Raw genomic sequence first — 14370 nt, 5'->3', positions numbered from 1 at the left:
ACACAGACATTCAGAAGACTTACCTCACTGTCCTGTGTGATCTGAACCTCCTCTCCCTGTGGCACCTGAGCTATGTGTAACTGACCTTGTGGAATCTGAGAGAGACAACAATCATCAAATATCAGCCAACAGAAATAGTAAAGGAGTGCCATTTGGACAATAAAAGGCGATTGAAAAAATGGTAAATGTGGTCTATTGGCACATTTTACCATGATTTCCTTGGAGCAACATTAACAGCAGAAACACAGGTAATTTAGACACCAACATATTTAGCAACTCATTATCACCCTATTGAATTCAGGTTACTTCTCGACCGTTATCCTCATTATACTGCATACTGTGATAAAAAAAAGAGCTCTCTCTGAGCATCATAAACTGCATGCTACGTCTCATCATGACCTTTAAACTCAGCAGCTGGAGAGGGTTAGTCGGTGCATGACACTTGACCCTCACTCCTTTATTGATTTAATGCAAGTCATAGTCCTTTTGTGTTCTGTATCACTGTTGTGGGCGGTGTGAACAAACCTCCTTTTGGAAACACGAGGCAGGCGTATTAAAAATAGATTGAATTACAAAACATCTTGTTGTCGTAAACATAGTGAGAAAAAAAAAAGTGCAGCTCACCACTTGAACTTGGCCGTCCTCACCAATGCGGTGGAACTGGACCTGCTGGTTAGCCAGAGTGTAGTGCAGGGTTGGCTGGTGGGGAGAAGTCTCAATGTGGGCTGGTTCCTCTGTGATGCCTCCATCTGCTGAGCACAACAAGAGCTGAAGTCAACAATAAGCTCAAAAGGAAAGTGACTTTGAGTGGCAAAGCAGATCAATTCGCCTTGTGACATAAACTCAATCAAAGCTACCAATATCACAATAATAATCATTTTAAACTATTTTTAAAAAGGGAGAAAACTGTCAGACTTGTTTCTTCTAATTCCAGTTACTCTCACTGCAAAGTGCACCACATCAATGCTAAGAGAAAGAACCTCAAATCATGAAACAAAACTGTTCAATGAATTCAGCAACATTTGTGTTGCTGCGTAACACAAATATTAATAATACGTATTGGGATGTGTCTGACTTACTTCAACATGCACTCAGATCATTGTCACTATTATTTGTGTTTTTACTCTCTGGTGTGTGTGGCCTGGAAAGGCAGGGCCTGAAATCTACCCCAAGAGTGTTTTTCAGGATATTTGGGTTTTCTCTGCAGTCTCGCTTTCCCTGGTCAGAGGTTAGAGGTGATGGCTCACGGGGAGAGGAGGACAGCAGGCATTGTGTCCAGATTACAACCATCTGCAGAACTAAAAATGCTGTCGCTGCATTATGGCTCTGTCTGAAGACAGATTTATACAGAGCATTGAAGCTAGGCTCAAAGGAAGAGGGTCATCTGAGGTTATCACAGGAGATGGGCGTCATGATATATCTAATGACTGCATGTGAATGTGGCAGAAAATGAGTGAAGCATCTCATTAAATCTCTGCCACAAAGAGTTAAATCTAATGTTTAACCAGCTGGAAGTCAATCGTAATACACAGAATATGTACCCAATAAGTTGGCCAACGAGTCTAAAAGACTTGGTTGAATGAATTTTGGCAAACTGAGTAATTACCATTGAAGTCATATCCTTCCACAAACTTCCCCAACTATGTGAACTCTTTATATAGTTTTTTTTACTGTTAACTGTGGACCCATACAAGCATAGTGTATTTAATAGAAAACACAAACTCACACTAAAGCATTTCATTATGTGAGCTGCTACTTTTGCTGTGACTGCTCTTAAAAATTCACACATTTCACATCCCAATCTTTTTGGACTTTTAGAAGTTTTCATCCATGCTTGCACTTGCAGGATACTTGTATACATCTGGGTTGAGCTGATAAGCTGTTTGGTGCAACAAGGAAAGGTAACTCTATGCAGCCAAAATGTAAACAACTGGCCATCCACATTCTTTTCAGACTCTTTGTCTGGATGTAAACATGGGAATACTCAATGGTTTATATTTAAACACAAGCCACCTACTCAAACACAGCAGGATAATGCCTAAATGATCATGTAAAATTATGTCCGATTTTGTGAGAAATTTAATCACAACTTAAGGCACGCAAGGTGCCGCTTATAGCAGAAAATTGGCATCTTTGGCGGAAAGTATGTTTTAAGGCTACACAATCAATTATACGGTGTGTGTCTCTGCACGTTTACCCACAGTGCCATCTGCTGCAAACCCAGAGTATTGCATGTAAATCCGGTACACTCAAAACAACGGACTATCTTAAACGCTGTCGATTTAAATATCTTGATCAACAAATGCTGCAAAAGAGCAATAGAAATGAGGTGACACATCCATAACTCGCCTGATGTACTGCGAGTGGTGAGCCGCTTTGAGAAGCTCTTGACAGCCAGACTCTGACCGCGTTGCTTACGTCTCCAGGCGGTGCGACATTTTGAGTCGATGCTTTGTTTGATGCGATACCAGTCAGACTCTGAGATGCTGAATTTATGGAACAAATGGCCTGTAGAGAAGCAAAAGATTTGATGAATGCCACGCTCACTCACAGCACAATAAAAATAAACAACATTTTACTCATTGACAGCTGCTTATACAAAAATATATAAATAAAAACGTACACAGTAAAAAGAATTTAATTAATATATGTTGCGCATAAAGAGAAATATGACATCCCCTCCATTCTGGGTAAAGTGACTCACACAGCAGATCTATTTGAGGATACAGAGTACGGCAAGTCACTTAAGATGACTGACAGCACATTTCACTCTTAATTAACAGCACAAACGCCTGCGGTTAGAAAAGAAGATGGTGGGAAAAGCAGAGGTCCTTTTCTTTGGAGTTAGATTTCACTAATATTACACCTGATGGTCCGTGTGCACTGCAGACAAGCATGACAGGTGCTCCTTCATTCATTTTTTTTTTAGTCAAACAGACAGGCCTGGCAACAGTCCATTACGTGCACACATCCAAAATTTGCTACATGCAACACTAGGCATCAAAGGGGTTTTCTTTAGTCTGTAAAGGGGTCCATGCTTGAAGAAAAATGTAACATTAATTATCATTCTTAAGTGCCTATCGTGGAGGAGAGAAGTAGGAGGCAATATGAATAAAAAATGCTACACTGCTTAAAATATTTATACTCCTCAAAGTGACGATTTCTATTCACCTTAATTTCACCAAGTCATCCTGAATCGGATGAAACTACTGGAGTTGCCCGCATGGTTATGATAGTAAAGAAAGCTGCTCCAAATATTCTTCCTTTGTGTTTGTGGTCAAGAGCACTGTTGCAGTGCCGTATTTCTTCTCAAATTGTTGCCTGAGAAAAGACTACAGAATATGGTCTTTGTTCAGCATGTTTGCCCAGACGTTGCACCCCAAAAATCCCCCCAGTTGGTCATCTGTTCTGAAAATCACAGCTGTTCATGATTCAACATAGTCAACATTTGAGATTAATCAGATAGCTTTAGTAGTTAGCTGCTAATTATGTTTAAATACCAATCCTATTAAAGCAAGATCCTTTGCACTGCGGCAAGAAACCGATATGTCTGAGTTCACCATTTTGTTTACTTTATTCAAGCTCTCGTTGCCTTTGAATAATAACTTAATATTTTGCAACATTACTAATTATGTATAAAAAAGACAAGCTAACGGTAAGACGTGAAATTGTTTTTTACAAAAGCAAAGCGGACATTCTCGAAAATCAAGTTATTTTAAGTTCCCTTGCTGTGATTTACCCATTTGGAATATTGATAATAAAATGCATAATAAATGCTTATGACGGCTGATCACGATCTATAATTCTGGATTGCGTTGTCAGGAACTTACACCGAATGCCGTAAATCATGAGAGGATCCAGCTGCTTTTTGCCATGTTTGCCCAGTCCAGAGAGGTTCGACATGGCCTGCACCTCACGATGAAATAAGTAGTCGAGCAGTGTCAGCGCCATTTTCTCCGCTGTCCGACAGTTGGAGGTGATATGCAGCATGTCAGCAGGAGACACTGGGCAGCGCACTCGCATTTCAGGGTTGTTTTCATCTCCCAGCCATGTGCCTGATGGGTAATCCTCTAAAGGCAAGAACAAGAAAACACTGTCTTACACATGCATGGAAGTACTAAGCTGATGTCTCCAACTGCAATATTTGCTGTTGTAGCGCAAGAGCTCCACCAAGTGGCGTGATCACAAACACTGCAAAACCAAATTGTGATATTATTGTTGCCATTTAACTGGCATGCATTCAGGTTTAGAAACCAGTGGTATATGCTAGGTAAATATTAATGAAAATTTAAAAGACGAACCCTCTGCATTAAGTGTGATGAGTGTAACGTTGGGGCCGTTTTGTGAATTGGCTCCTTGGCCACAATTGGATACAGAGTCGCTGGCTTCCGACCCACTGTCCTGTTCCTCCTGGCTCTCATCTGGGCCGGGAACCTTCACCAGGATTGTATTCTGACGCTTTCTTGGTAAGGTGCTGTAAACAAACACAATCAGGTCGACATGCGTACGCACAGACTAAAAACTAAGAATGGCTCAGGGCAACACAGGAACTCCAGTATTTCAACAAACGTCATCAGCTTTGAGTTTTACTCACTTGCTGAGCATGTTCTCCAAAGGCGACTCTTCCTGGCTCTTCTGGGGTTCACTGCTCATGATAACGTTTGTCTGAGGAACAACGCTGAGGAAAGAAACACAAGCTCAATGACACCTGAAGTAATACAATTTGGTTGACAAAAAAAAGGTAGCTAAAATCTCAGATTCATTACTCACCATCTTACTTTGTTCCAGGTTTGAGTGGCTCCCTGAGGGGACCCTGCAACCATGGGAACCTGAATAGTACTCTTGGTGTACGGCAATATACTGTCTAGTTTACGTCCCAGTGCTTTGCAAGTGGCATCCAGAGCTTGTATCTTTGATTCAATTCCTTCTAACCGGCTACTGATTGAGGACGTAAAGGAGACCATCATATTCTGGAAACAAATAAGAATTTCTTGAGTATGACAAACAAAAAAATAACCTTCAGTTGTGCGCTGAAAGTTACGTACCTTAATAAAACTGATGTCTGGGTTATTGTGATTTTCCTGGTTGTTGAGCTTCTTTTTTTTCTTGGGTGGCTTATCTTCACCATCTTCATGATTGTCTGGAATCATGTACGGAGAGGAAATATATTCTGAACTGTTTATGACAGTGGTAAATAGCAGCTAACAGTTTCAAGCAAATGTCACATATGATTCAGACCAGACAGCATTTTAGAGTTTCTCATAGCTACTTGAAATGAGTCCAGAGGGTATGTTGTTTAAACAACTGCTAAAATGCTACCTTTGTTGTTATTTACCATTTGTGTGTTTTCCTTAGCATTTTATACTCGAGTGCCAATGACACACGTTACCAAGAAGAAAAATACATAAGCTTTTACTTATTTTAAAACAGAAGAAATTGAGACACATAATGTAATGCGAATGCACAGTCAGAACACTGGTATTTGTGGGACACATTTTTAAAAAATAAATCAAGAAAATGCTTCTGTTGGCTCACCTGTACGCTCACCACAGTTAAATCCCTCCACCGTGATTTGCACTATTTCCTCCAAGTCCTGCTCAGACATTGTCCACACCTAGATCTGATGAGATTAAATGAACTTCAACAATGATTCGTTGGAGGTCAGGATTTTGAGCGGCAGACTACCGACACTTTCAGCCGTCCCAAACAGCACCTAGCGTGACAACTTTTTTTAACTGTAAAAAAACTAAATAAAGAAGCAAAAGTGAGGCCTTCTGCGCACAGAGTAAGAGAAAGTACATATTTAATTTTATGTGTGTATATTTAACAAACCTCACAGCTGATTAAACATTCAACATGCAGAAAGCCACAACTACCAAATAAAACAAGTCACTTTTGACATCCCATTGCACAACTAACTTATCATAACATTATCAAATGTATTATTTGAATGTCTACATGTACAATAGTTCCTAAAGTTCCCTTACCACAACGACCTGAATGAAGGACACGTGACACAAGCTTTAGCTAGACATTTTGACGTTCACCGTTTTCTTTATCATTATTATTATTTATTTATTTATTTTCCTTGGTGCAATGTGGAACGTGATAACAACCATTCTCTAACAAAATTCTGTTTAAATATGGCCAGTGGGACAGTAAGGTGAATACAAAACAATACAAATACTTTTCAGTGACTTTTCACAACATTTATTACCCAAAATAAATGACTTAATCTTATGTGTACTCACATCATATTAGTCAGTCATTAATCATTATAAAGTATTATTATTTATGATGTAAAACACATTGAGTTATCGCCTTTTTTCGTTGATGCATAATACCATATATCCTGCTTGATATATTGGATGTCTTCACTGTGTGTCTACAATGCAGAAAGTAGGACAAATAAAGAGAGAAGGTAGGTTCAAACTTGACTGGTTATGTAGGCAAATGAATGGAAATGGTGATGAAACCACAGTCACTGTTCTGAGTTGGAATTCATCTTCTGAGTGTAGCGTGCACAACATATAAACCTTTAGTGTGGAGTTCCTCTGACCCCCTCAAGTATGTCAATACAAACTAGCACTTCTATGAATCAGGAAGGAAACACTGACTTCGGAGCTACCACACGCCACTATACAATTGTGTTTAACGTTAGATGTATGTCTGACCTCCAGCTCGAAAATAAACAGCAAAACCATTTGCTGGTTTGATGCGGTCGCTTCCTTACGAGGACTTGAGGTTACAAGACTAAGGTTATCAGCAGGCCGCACATTCAAACTCACGTCTTTATACTCATCCTTAACTGAAACACATTTGCTGTGAGTGGTTGTGGTAGTCGTTATAAAATGATATGAGTGCTTCAGTCGCAGCCAAGGTTCAGGACAGGACGCAAACCAAAACCGTTTTGGAGAGCACGCTAATATTAGCTCCGATGCTAACAGGCAAACCAATAAAGCGCTTGGTGTTTGTATGTGTTGCTAGCACTTTCGTTAGCATGCTAGTGGGGCCTAAAAAGACAGTGAAATGGGTTCAAAATAGCGATAAATGGTGACGGTGGAACAGAAAAACGACAGCAGCGCGACTCTCCCGTCGCAACCACACACATGGACCGAGGAAGATTGGGTTATATTACCGTGTGATTGAGGAATTCTCGTGTTGTTTTGTCGAGGATCCGATAACGGCGTTGTTCCTCGCGAGAGAAGAGCGCGTGGACTGGAGTGGGAAGTGAGCGCGAGGGACCGGAACTGCCGCTCTGTACTCGTTGAAGCGGCTTTAGAACTTGTGTTTTTTTGACCATTTACCGTCGAAATAGTTGACATCGACACTCGAAACCTTCCTCCACTAGGCGACACCCTCATCCCACACAGTTCCCTTCACCTGCTTTAAACACGCTTCGCAATCGTGTGTCGAAATTGTTGAAAATGTATTTTAATTTGTGGGGTAAAATAGCTACTGACTCTTGACTGTGATGGCGGACTATTTACAGAAGATGATCGGTTTGTTTAAATATGCTTCCAGGAGGCGCGCCTGAATAATATCTCAGGGCACTGCCGGCAATTTGGTAAATAAGTCATATTTACACAGTCTCACCACCGCCTCAGGGGTGTAGATTTATCCCCATGTAACGCCCCTTCTAGATTTAATATCATTTTTGGAAGATTGTTTTTTAATGCCTGGTTAGAACTGTATTCATAATGGCGACTTAATGACTTAAAAAATATTAATAAATCATTGAATATAGCGTGAAGGGGATTAAATGCGACTCAGGTTTGCTTGTGCACACATGAAATGTAAATATTTCCACATTAGGTTTCCTTCAAAAACTGCACAAGACAGACGCCGTCAAATGCGTCTTCCCACTCGACATCCACCACTAACTTGGAGCGCAAGACAGTCAGAACACTGTCCACCATGGGGCGCCACCTGACGCCAATCTGCCTTTCCTTCTCCCATCTGTTCATCTTTTTCGCTGTTACAGAATCAGAAGGTGAGTGAAATATACTCACAATTTAAAAGAAAGAATTTTAAACAATCTACAATACACAAATGCAATAGGTAATATATTTACACGTGAGTTTATTTACACACACAAAAATAAACATTACGTCCAAAAATAAAGTAAATAATATTTTTCAGCCAAAATAATCTCCAGGAATAGAGACCACGCTGCAATGTTTCCATCTAACATCCTGTAAAAAAAGACCACTTAGCTCAAGACAGGAGAGTATTGGGAACAAGTCATGACCAAGTTAAGACCAAGTTCCACACTGTGTCCAGTTGTACTTTATGACCTGTGTTTATTATTAACAAGTAAACCAGTCTAGATCAGGGGTTCTTAACCTTTTTGATCTCGGGGCCCACCTTCCCCAGGACAAATGGGCCCCGGCCCCATTCAATAGAACTGATCCGTTACTCTTGATTTCATTTGTGATCAACAAGCAACAAAACCAAAACCTTGTGAAATGACGTGAAACCATGTGATCACCGCAAAGATATTGGTCATCGAAAAGTCCAACCAGCAGCAGAACCAGACACAAGTTATAGTCAACAATTTTACTAAAGAAAAAAAAAAACACTTGATGCAAACTGTTGAGAAAATTTGAAAAACTGAATACAATTCTGAATAAAATAAAGATAATAAATCCATGTCTAAATATCATAAAATAAAAATATATTTTATTCCAAAGAAGATAAAAGAGTAGATGAAAGTATCACTTTCTCTATCATTTTTCATTTCAAGAACTTCTCCATATTGTTAACACACAGAGTGACACACTACCTCCACCATATGTGGTGAGCGTCTCACAGTCCAGATTTGTAAAACAACTGCTGCTAGTTGCTTCAATTGCTAGTGATAGGCAAATTAAAAGTACGTTCCATTTAGACATCTCCATCTAGTCTAAACAATTCAAGGGGTTAAGGGTCGGCTATTGACAGTCTGGAGGGGATTACAACAGACAAGGTTGTAACACCAAAAGAAAGTACAACATCTATAAACTTTGTTTTGGGGTTTATTGTTCTTGAGGTGAGGTGATATATAAGCTGCGTTTTCCTCAATATAATGTGTATGTACCCCAACAGCACCTGTGGTCCACACCGAGCTAGGAAGTCTGAGGGGTGAACTGCTGCCCATAAAAGGAACAGAGAATCAGGTGCATGCCTTTTTGGGTGTCCCTTTTGCAAAGCCCCCATTGGGCCCTGCACTGAGACTGTCCGCACCGCAGCCTGTGGAAGGATGGGAAGGAGTCAGAGATGCCACCAAACAACCTCCGAAGTAAGAAAAATAAATAAAAACAATAATTCTCTTCTTAAGTCAAATGGCGTTCATGGCTTATTCGTCTTCATCCTCCTGTTTTAGGTGTGTTCAACAAAGAGTCAGTGCGGCCGCGATGGAAAAAGACCTCGGTTTACAAGTAGAGATGCCTGAGGTGTCCGAAGACTGTCTGTACTTGAACATCTACACTCCTGCAAACAGAACTGAAGATTCCAAACTACCGGTGAGAAATCAAAATACCATACTCTGCCTATTCGACACTGGAGTGTAGCAGAGACAGCATCCCGGGGTGCAGTAGGACATGTCATCCGTGGCATCACTCACCCACCATGGGCCGACTCTTCATCCTATGTTTGCCCTTTGTATGAATGAACCTCAGCCATTAAACCAGTGTTTCTTTACTATGGGGCCAGGGCCGCGAGCGCCCCCTAGAGGCGCATGGTGGCAGTAGTGTGTCACTGACTTAACAGCTGCAAATTTGTGATAGTTACCAACTATGAAGAGGTTCTTCAAAATGCCAAAGAAAGTGATGGCGCCCCCAACAGTACAAACATTTCACCTGTTGGAGCAGCTTTTAAAATGATTAGAATTCTTTCATTTACACTTTACGTATCTTCTTCAGAGTTTATTCATGAAAAATAAATGTTTTATATAATAATTATATAATAATAATATATATAATATATAACATTATTATTGTATAATATAATAATAATGTTTTATGATATTTAGACGTTTTATTATGTTTATTTTATTCAGAATTTTATTCATGACATACATTTTTTCCAATTGTCTCAACAGAACATGTCTTGCACCTGGTTCTGCTGCTGGTTGGACTTTTCAATGACAAATATCTTTTGTGCTGACCACATGGTTTCATGTCATTTCACAAGGTTTTGGTTTGTTTACATGTATGGTTATTGAACACAAATGAAATCAGTCATTCTGAAATCAGAACTCAGTCATCACAGTCATGTATCAGTTCTGTTCCTTGTATGGGCCCTGGACCCATTTGTTCTGAAAAAGGTGGACCCCGAGATCAAAAAGGTTAAGAACCGCTGCATTAAACCACATACATGCCAAGGTCACTGCCTTCACCAGAGGCACTCTTTTGTGCATTTTCCTCTCAATTATGAGCAACTGCATCGTATAATATTCAGAAACCATGGAACACTGACATCCAATATTTGACAATTTTGCTCTTTTGTTTCGGCAGGTCATGGTCTGGATCCATGGAGGGGCCTTTGTAATAGGCTCAGCTTCAATGTATGATGGATCTGCACTGGCAGCCTATGAGAATGTGGTTGTGGTGATAATCCAGTACCGCCTTGGACTCCTCGGCTATCTAAGGTGAGCCATGTCTTAGTGCAGGGCTTCTTAAGCTTTTGGATCTTGGGGCCCACCTTTCCCAGAACAAATGGACCCGGGGCCCATTCAAGTAATAAAACTTATTTGTCATTGAAAAGAGCAAGCCAGCTGCAGAACCAGGTGCAAGTCATATTCATCAAATTTACAAAGGAAAATAAGGAAAAAATACACTTGATGCAAACTGTTGAGAAAATTGGAAAAACTGAATAAAATTCTGAATAAAATGAATATAATAAAACCATGTCTAAATCTCATAAAATAAAAGATATATATGATATTTAAACTCCAAGGATGATGCAAAGTATAAATGAAAGTATCAGCATAAATTTCAAAACTGTTTCAACAGGTGCTTTTGTGAACAGTTTTCACTGTTTTTTTTTTACTACTGCCACCATACTTATATCACTGTGCTATGGCAATGAAATTTCAGTCTGAGGCCTCTGGTTTCCAACAACAAAAACTATATGTCCAAAATAAATAATAATAATAATAATAATAATTAATAAATAATACACACACACACACACACACACACACACATATATATACTACATATAAACAAATAAACAGTATTGCATACGTGGCTAATGTATTAAAACTGAGCGTCTCGCGTCCCTCGCAGCCCAAAGGTGTAAAGCAAAAAAACTTTCCATGGCCCTCTAGCGGGTGCTCACGGCCCTATGGTTAAGAATCACTGTCTTTGCTCACACTTGTAGATGATCTTATACTAAATGGAGAAGATCTGCCTATAAAACTGAAATGACTGGGCTAATAAGCATTTGCATATCAACAATCCAGCACCGGTGATGAGCACATGGCAGGAAACTGGGGCATGCTGGACCAAGTGCAGGCCCTGAAGTGGGTCCAGGAGCACATCCACAACTTTGGAGGAGACTCTGATTCAGTCACCGTATTTGGGGAGTCTGCCGGTGGAGTGAGCATTTCTCTTCTGGTAAGGTCCAGACTTTGAAAACTTGAACCGATTTGAAAACATAAAAGCGAGTTCTATCCAAATAAGAATCCCTTTAATGTGTTTATTGAACAGCTTCTCTCCCCGTTAACTGAGGGCCTGTTCCAAAAAGCTGTCGCCATGAGCGGCGCTGCTACAATGGCTGGCCTTGTCCAAGAAAATTTTCTAGCCATGACTCAGGTGAGTCAGCATTGTTGCATTGTTTCTCTACTATCATGTCACCTTCCATCTATTTTTCCTATTTTCCCTGCTTGAGTGACTCCAGAGAGCAGCAAACATGTCTGGATGTAGCCTTGAATCCACAGAGAAGATCGCAAATTGTATGAAGAATCTCGATATGGAAACAATTGACATCCTTGTCAAGGTACGGATATTTAAACAAGAAGGAAAATGTCTCATTTCCATTGTCCAACTTTGCCATTCCTTCTCAAGGACCAAGCACTGAGGTTCCCTGCAGTTATTGATGGACACCTGCTGACCAAACCAGTGGTACAGCTGTTGAAGAATGGTGAATTTCACAAGGTGCCGCTCATCACAGGAGTGAACAGTGATGAGGGCGGCTATCAACTGATCCGTGTAAGTCGAGCAGAGTTCATACCACTCATCACTCACTCTGTCTGTTCCATGTTGATGGATGCTTGTGTTGTAACTTTTTAGCACTTCGTGCCTCCTGGCTGGACGGCGGGACTGGAGCGGGAGCAAATTTCAAACTTGCTTTTTCAGCTGCTTCATGATGTAACATTAGATTATCTGACAGGCGCGGTTGAGTCGGTAAAACTGTAACACAGTTCACCATTTCAAAAGGTCAGGATGACAGCGCTGGTAGTGGAGGAGTATAACGTCACCGTGAATGACCCTGTGAAGAACAGAGACGCGTACACTCGACTCATTGGGGATATCTTCGTCAAACTTCCAGTCATTCTTGTGGCCAAATCTCACAGAGGTACTTTATGATGTTAAATGCTGCGGCTGCCACATGTGTGACTCTCTCCTGTGTTCTGACAGACGCTGGCACACCTGTGTATCTGTACGAGTTCAGGTACATCCCATCACATATGAAGTCAAGAAGGCCAAGCTTTGTTGGGAGTGACCACGGAGATGGAGTGTTTTCAGTGCTGGGATTGTGTTTCACACAGTCTCATGTCAAATTATCTGGTGAGCCCATTTAAAAATACCCTAAATTCCAGACTATAGAGCGACTATAGAGCACACCAAAATATAAGCCGCACCCACTAAATTCAAGGAGGAACATAGATGTTGTTCATACATAAGCCGCGGGTGCAGTGGTGCTGTCTGCGCTGCAGTGGTTAAAAATGCATGAGGATCACTTCTAAACTAGTTTTGAAAACGGGATCCAGCATGGAGACTGACTCATGAAACAAAGTGGGTAGTGTTCGAACTTGAATCATGAACTTCTCGCATCTTTTATTGACATCAAAGCGCTCAAAATGCGTGGTTTTCACCCATGTGTCTAAAGTTCCAACACCACAGCTGGTCTCAGCTGCTGCTTCGCTCTGTTGGCGGAGCTTCACGCGGGCGAAAGGAAAATCAAACGCCTGTGATTTCCTCCGTTTGATGCGGCGAGGCTCAATATTTTGGCAGCATGATGCACTTCAGCATGTAAAAATCCATATATTAGTCGTGTCATTGTATAAGCCGCAGGGTTCAGACCTGGGGCCAGAAGTGCCGTCGCATAGTCTGGAAATTACATTGACATTATAGTGTGTATCTGGTGTGTTCCCAGATCCCTGCTTAACAGAAGAGGAACAAGTAGGCAGAACCATGATGAGCTACTTGGCCAACTTTGCTCGCACAGGGTAAGTATTTCAAGGTCAAAACATAAATAGTATAGCAATTACAACTTGCATGCAGGTCTCCAAATGGGAAGGGTCTGGTTCACTGGCCAAAGTACGAGAAAGAAGAAGCATACCTGGCAATTGGAGTGGAGCAGATGGTTGGTCTTCAGTACGAGAAGGAGCTTTTTACCTTCGTGACGGAGATTCTTCAAAGAACAAAGGCTCCATAAGATCTATCTGACGAGAACATGTTGATTTTTGTCACCTCTTCTTTGCATGTTTTGATCTGCTGTTTGATCTGTCCCAATTTCCCTTTGACTATTCAGTAGTGTAAAGCAGTGATTCTTAACCACAGGGCTGGGGCCCATTGTTGGGCACCTCCAAGAGGGTCACTAAAGGTTTTTTGCTTGACAGCTTTGGGCCGTGAGACGCTCAGTTTTAACACATTAGCCACATGTGGTGGCAGTAGTGTGTCACTGCATCGACTTGACAGCTGCAAATCTCTGATAGTTAACAACTGTGGAGAAGTTCTTGAAAAGAAAAAAAATGATAAAGAAAGTGATGTTCCCCCCAACAGTAAAAGCTGTTCACAAAAGCACCCGTTGAAGCAGTTTTGAAATGGCAATGCTTTTATTTACACTTTACTTATGTCACCGTTGGCGTTTAAATAAAATATATCATTTTTATTTTATATTTGGACATGGGTTTATTATATTTATTTTATTCAGAATTGTATTCAGTTTTTTTCCAATTTTCTGAACAGTTTGCATCTATTCTGTGTATTTGTGTATTTTTTCCTTTTTTTTCTTTAGTCAATTTCATGAATATGACTTGCACCTGGTTCTGCTGCTGGTCCGACTTTTCGATGATAACTGTCTTTGTCGATGATCGCATGGTTTCATGTCATTTCACAAGGTTTTGGTTTGTTAATGTGTAAGCATATTAAATATGGTTAT

At 40.6% G+C, this 14370-nt stretch overlaps 2 protein-coding genes across 3 annotated transcripts in view; one reads left to right on the top strand and one right to left on the bottom strand.

The window, feature by feature from the left end:
- The window catches only part of banp (BTG3 associated nuclear protein), a 22334-nt gene extending 15047 nt beyond the window's left edge, over window positions 1–7287 (bottom strand). The window contains exons 1-10 of one of the 2 annotated variants that reach the window (XM_053884552.1): window positions 7139–7287; window positions 5536–5620; window positions 5046–5140; window positions 4771–4970; window positions 4595–4678; window positions 4302–4474; window positions 3831–4070; window positions 2350–2508; window positions 625–752; window positions 24–95 (exon numbers count right to left, since the gene is read on the bottom strand). In XM_053884552.1, the coding sequence (XP_053740527.1) occupies window positions 24–95; window positions 625–752; window positions 2350–2508; window positions 3831–4070; window positions 4302–4474; window positions 4595–4678; window positions 4771–4970; window positions 5046–5140; window positions 5536–5605 (1221 nt within the window). In that variant the 5' untranslated portion in view covers window positions 5606–5620; window positions 7139–7287. The remainder of the gene's footprint in view (window positions 1–23; window positions 96–624; window positions 753–2349; window positions 2509–3830; window positions 4071–4301; window positions 4475–4594; window positions 4679–4770; window positions 4971–5045; window positions 5141–5535; window positions 5621–7138) is intronic. The other variant, XM_053884553.1, reaches the window with a different exon arrangement.
- LOC128770295 (carboxylesterase 5A-like) lies at window positions 7273–14370 on the top strand. The gene is made up of 13 exons (XM_053884550.1): window positions 7273–7993; window positions 9088–9280; window positions 9365–9503; window positions 10497–10630; window positions 11447–11600; window positions 11694–11798; window positions 11884–11982; window positions 12051–12194; window positions 12276–12353; window positions 12423–12561; window positions 12624–12773; window positions 13363–13435; window positions 13491–14370. The coding sequence occupies exons 1-13, from the start codon at window positions 7918–7920 to the stop codon at window positions 13642–13644; spliced, it is 1638 nt and encodes a 545-aa protein (XP_053740525.1). The 5' UTR covers window positions 7273–7917; the 3' UTR covers window positions 13645–14370.

The sequence above is a fragment of the Synchiropus splendidus genome, chromosome 14, assembly GCF_027744825.2.
Source record: "Synchiropus splendidus isolate RoL2022-P1 chromosome 14, RoL_Sspl_1.0, whole genome shotgun sequence".
Classification (NCBI taxonomy): domain Eukaryota; kingdom Metazoa; phylum Chordata; class Actinopteri; order Syngnathiformes; family Callionymidae; genus Synchiropus; species Synchiropus splendidus.
Note: the sequence above shows the minus strand (reverse complement) of the source record. Positions and strands in the feature narration are given on the sequence as shown.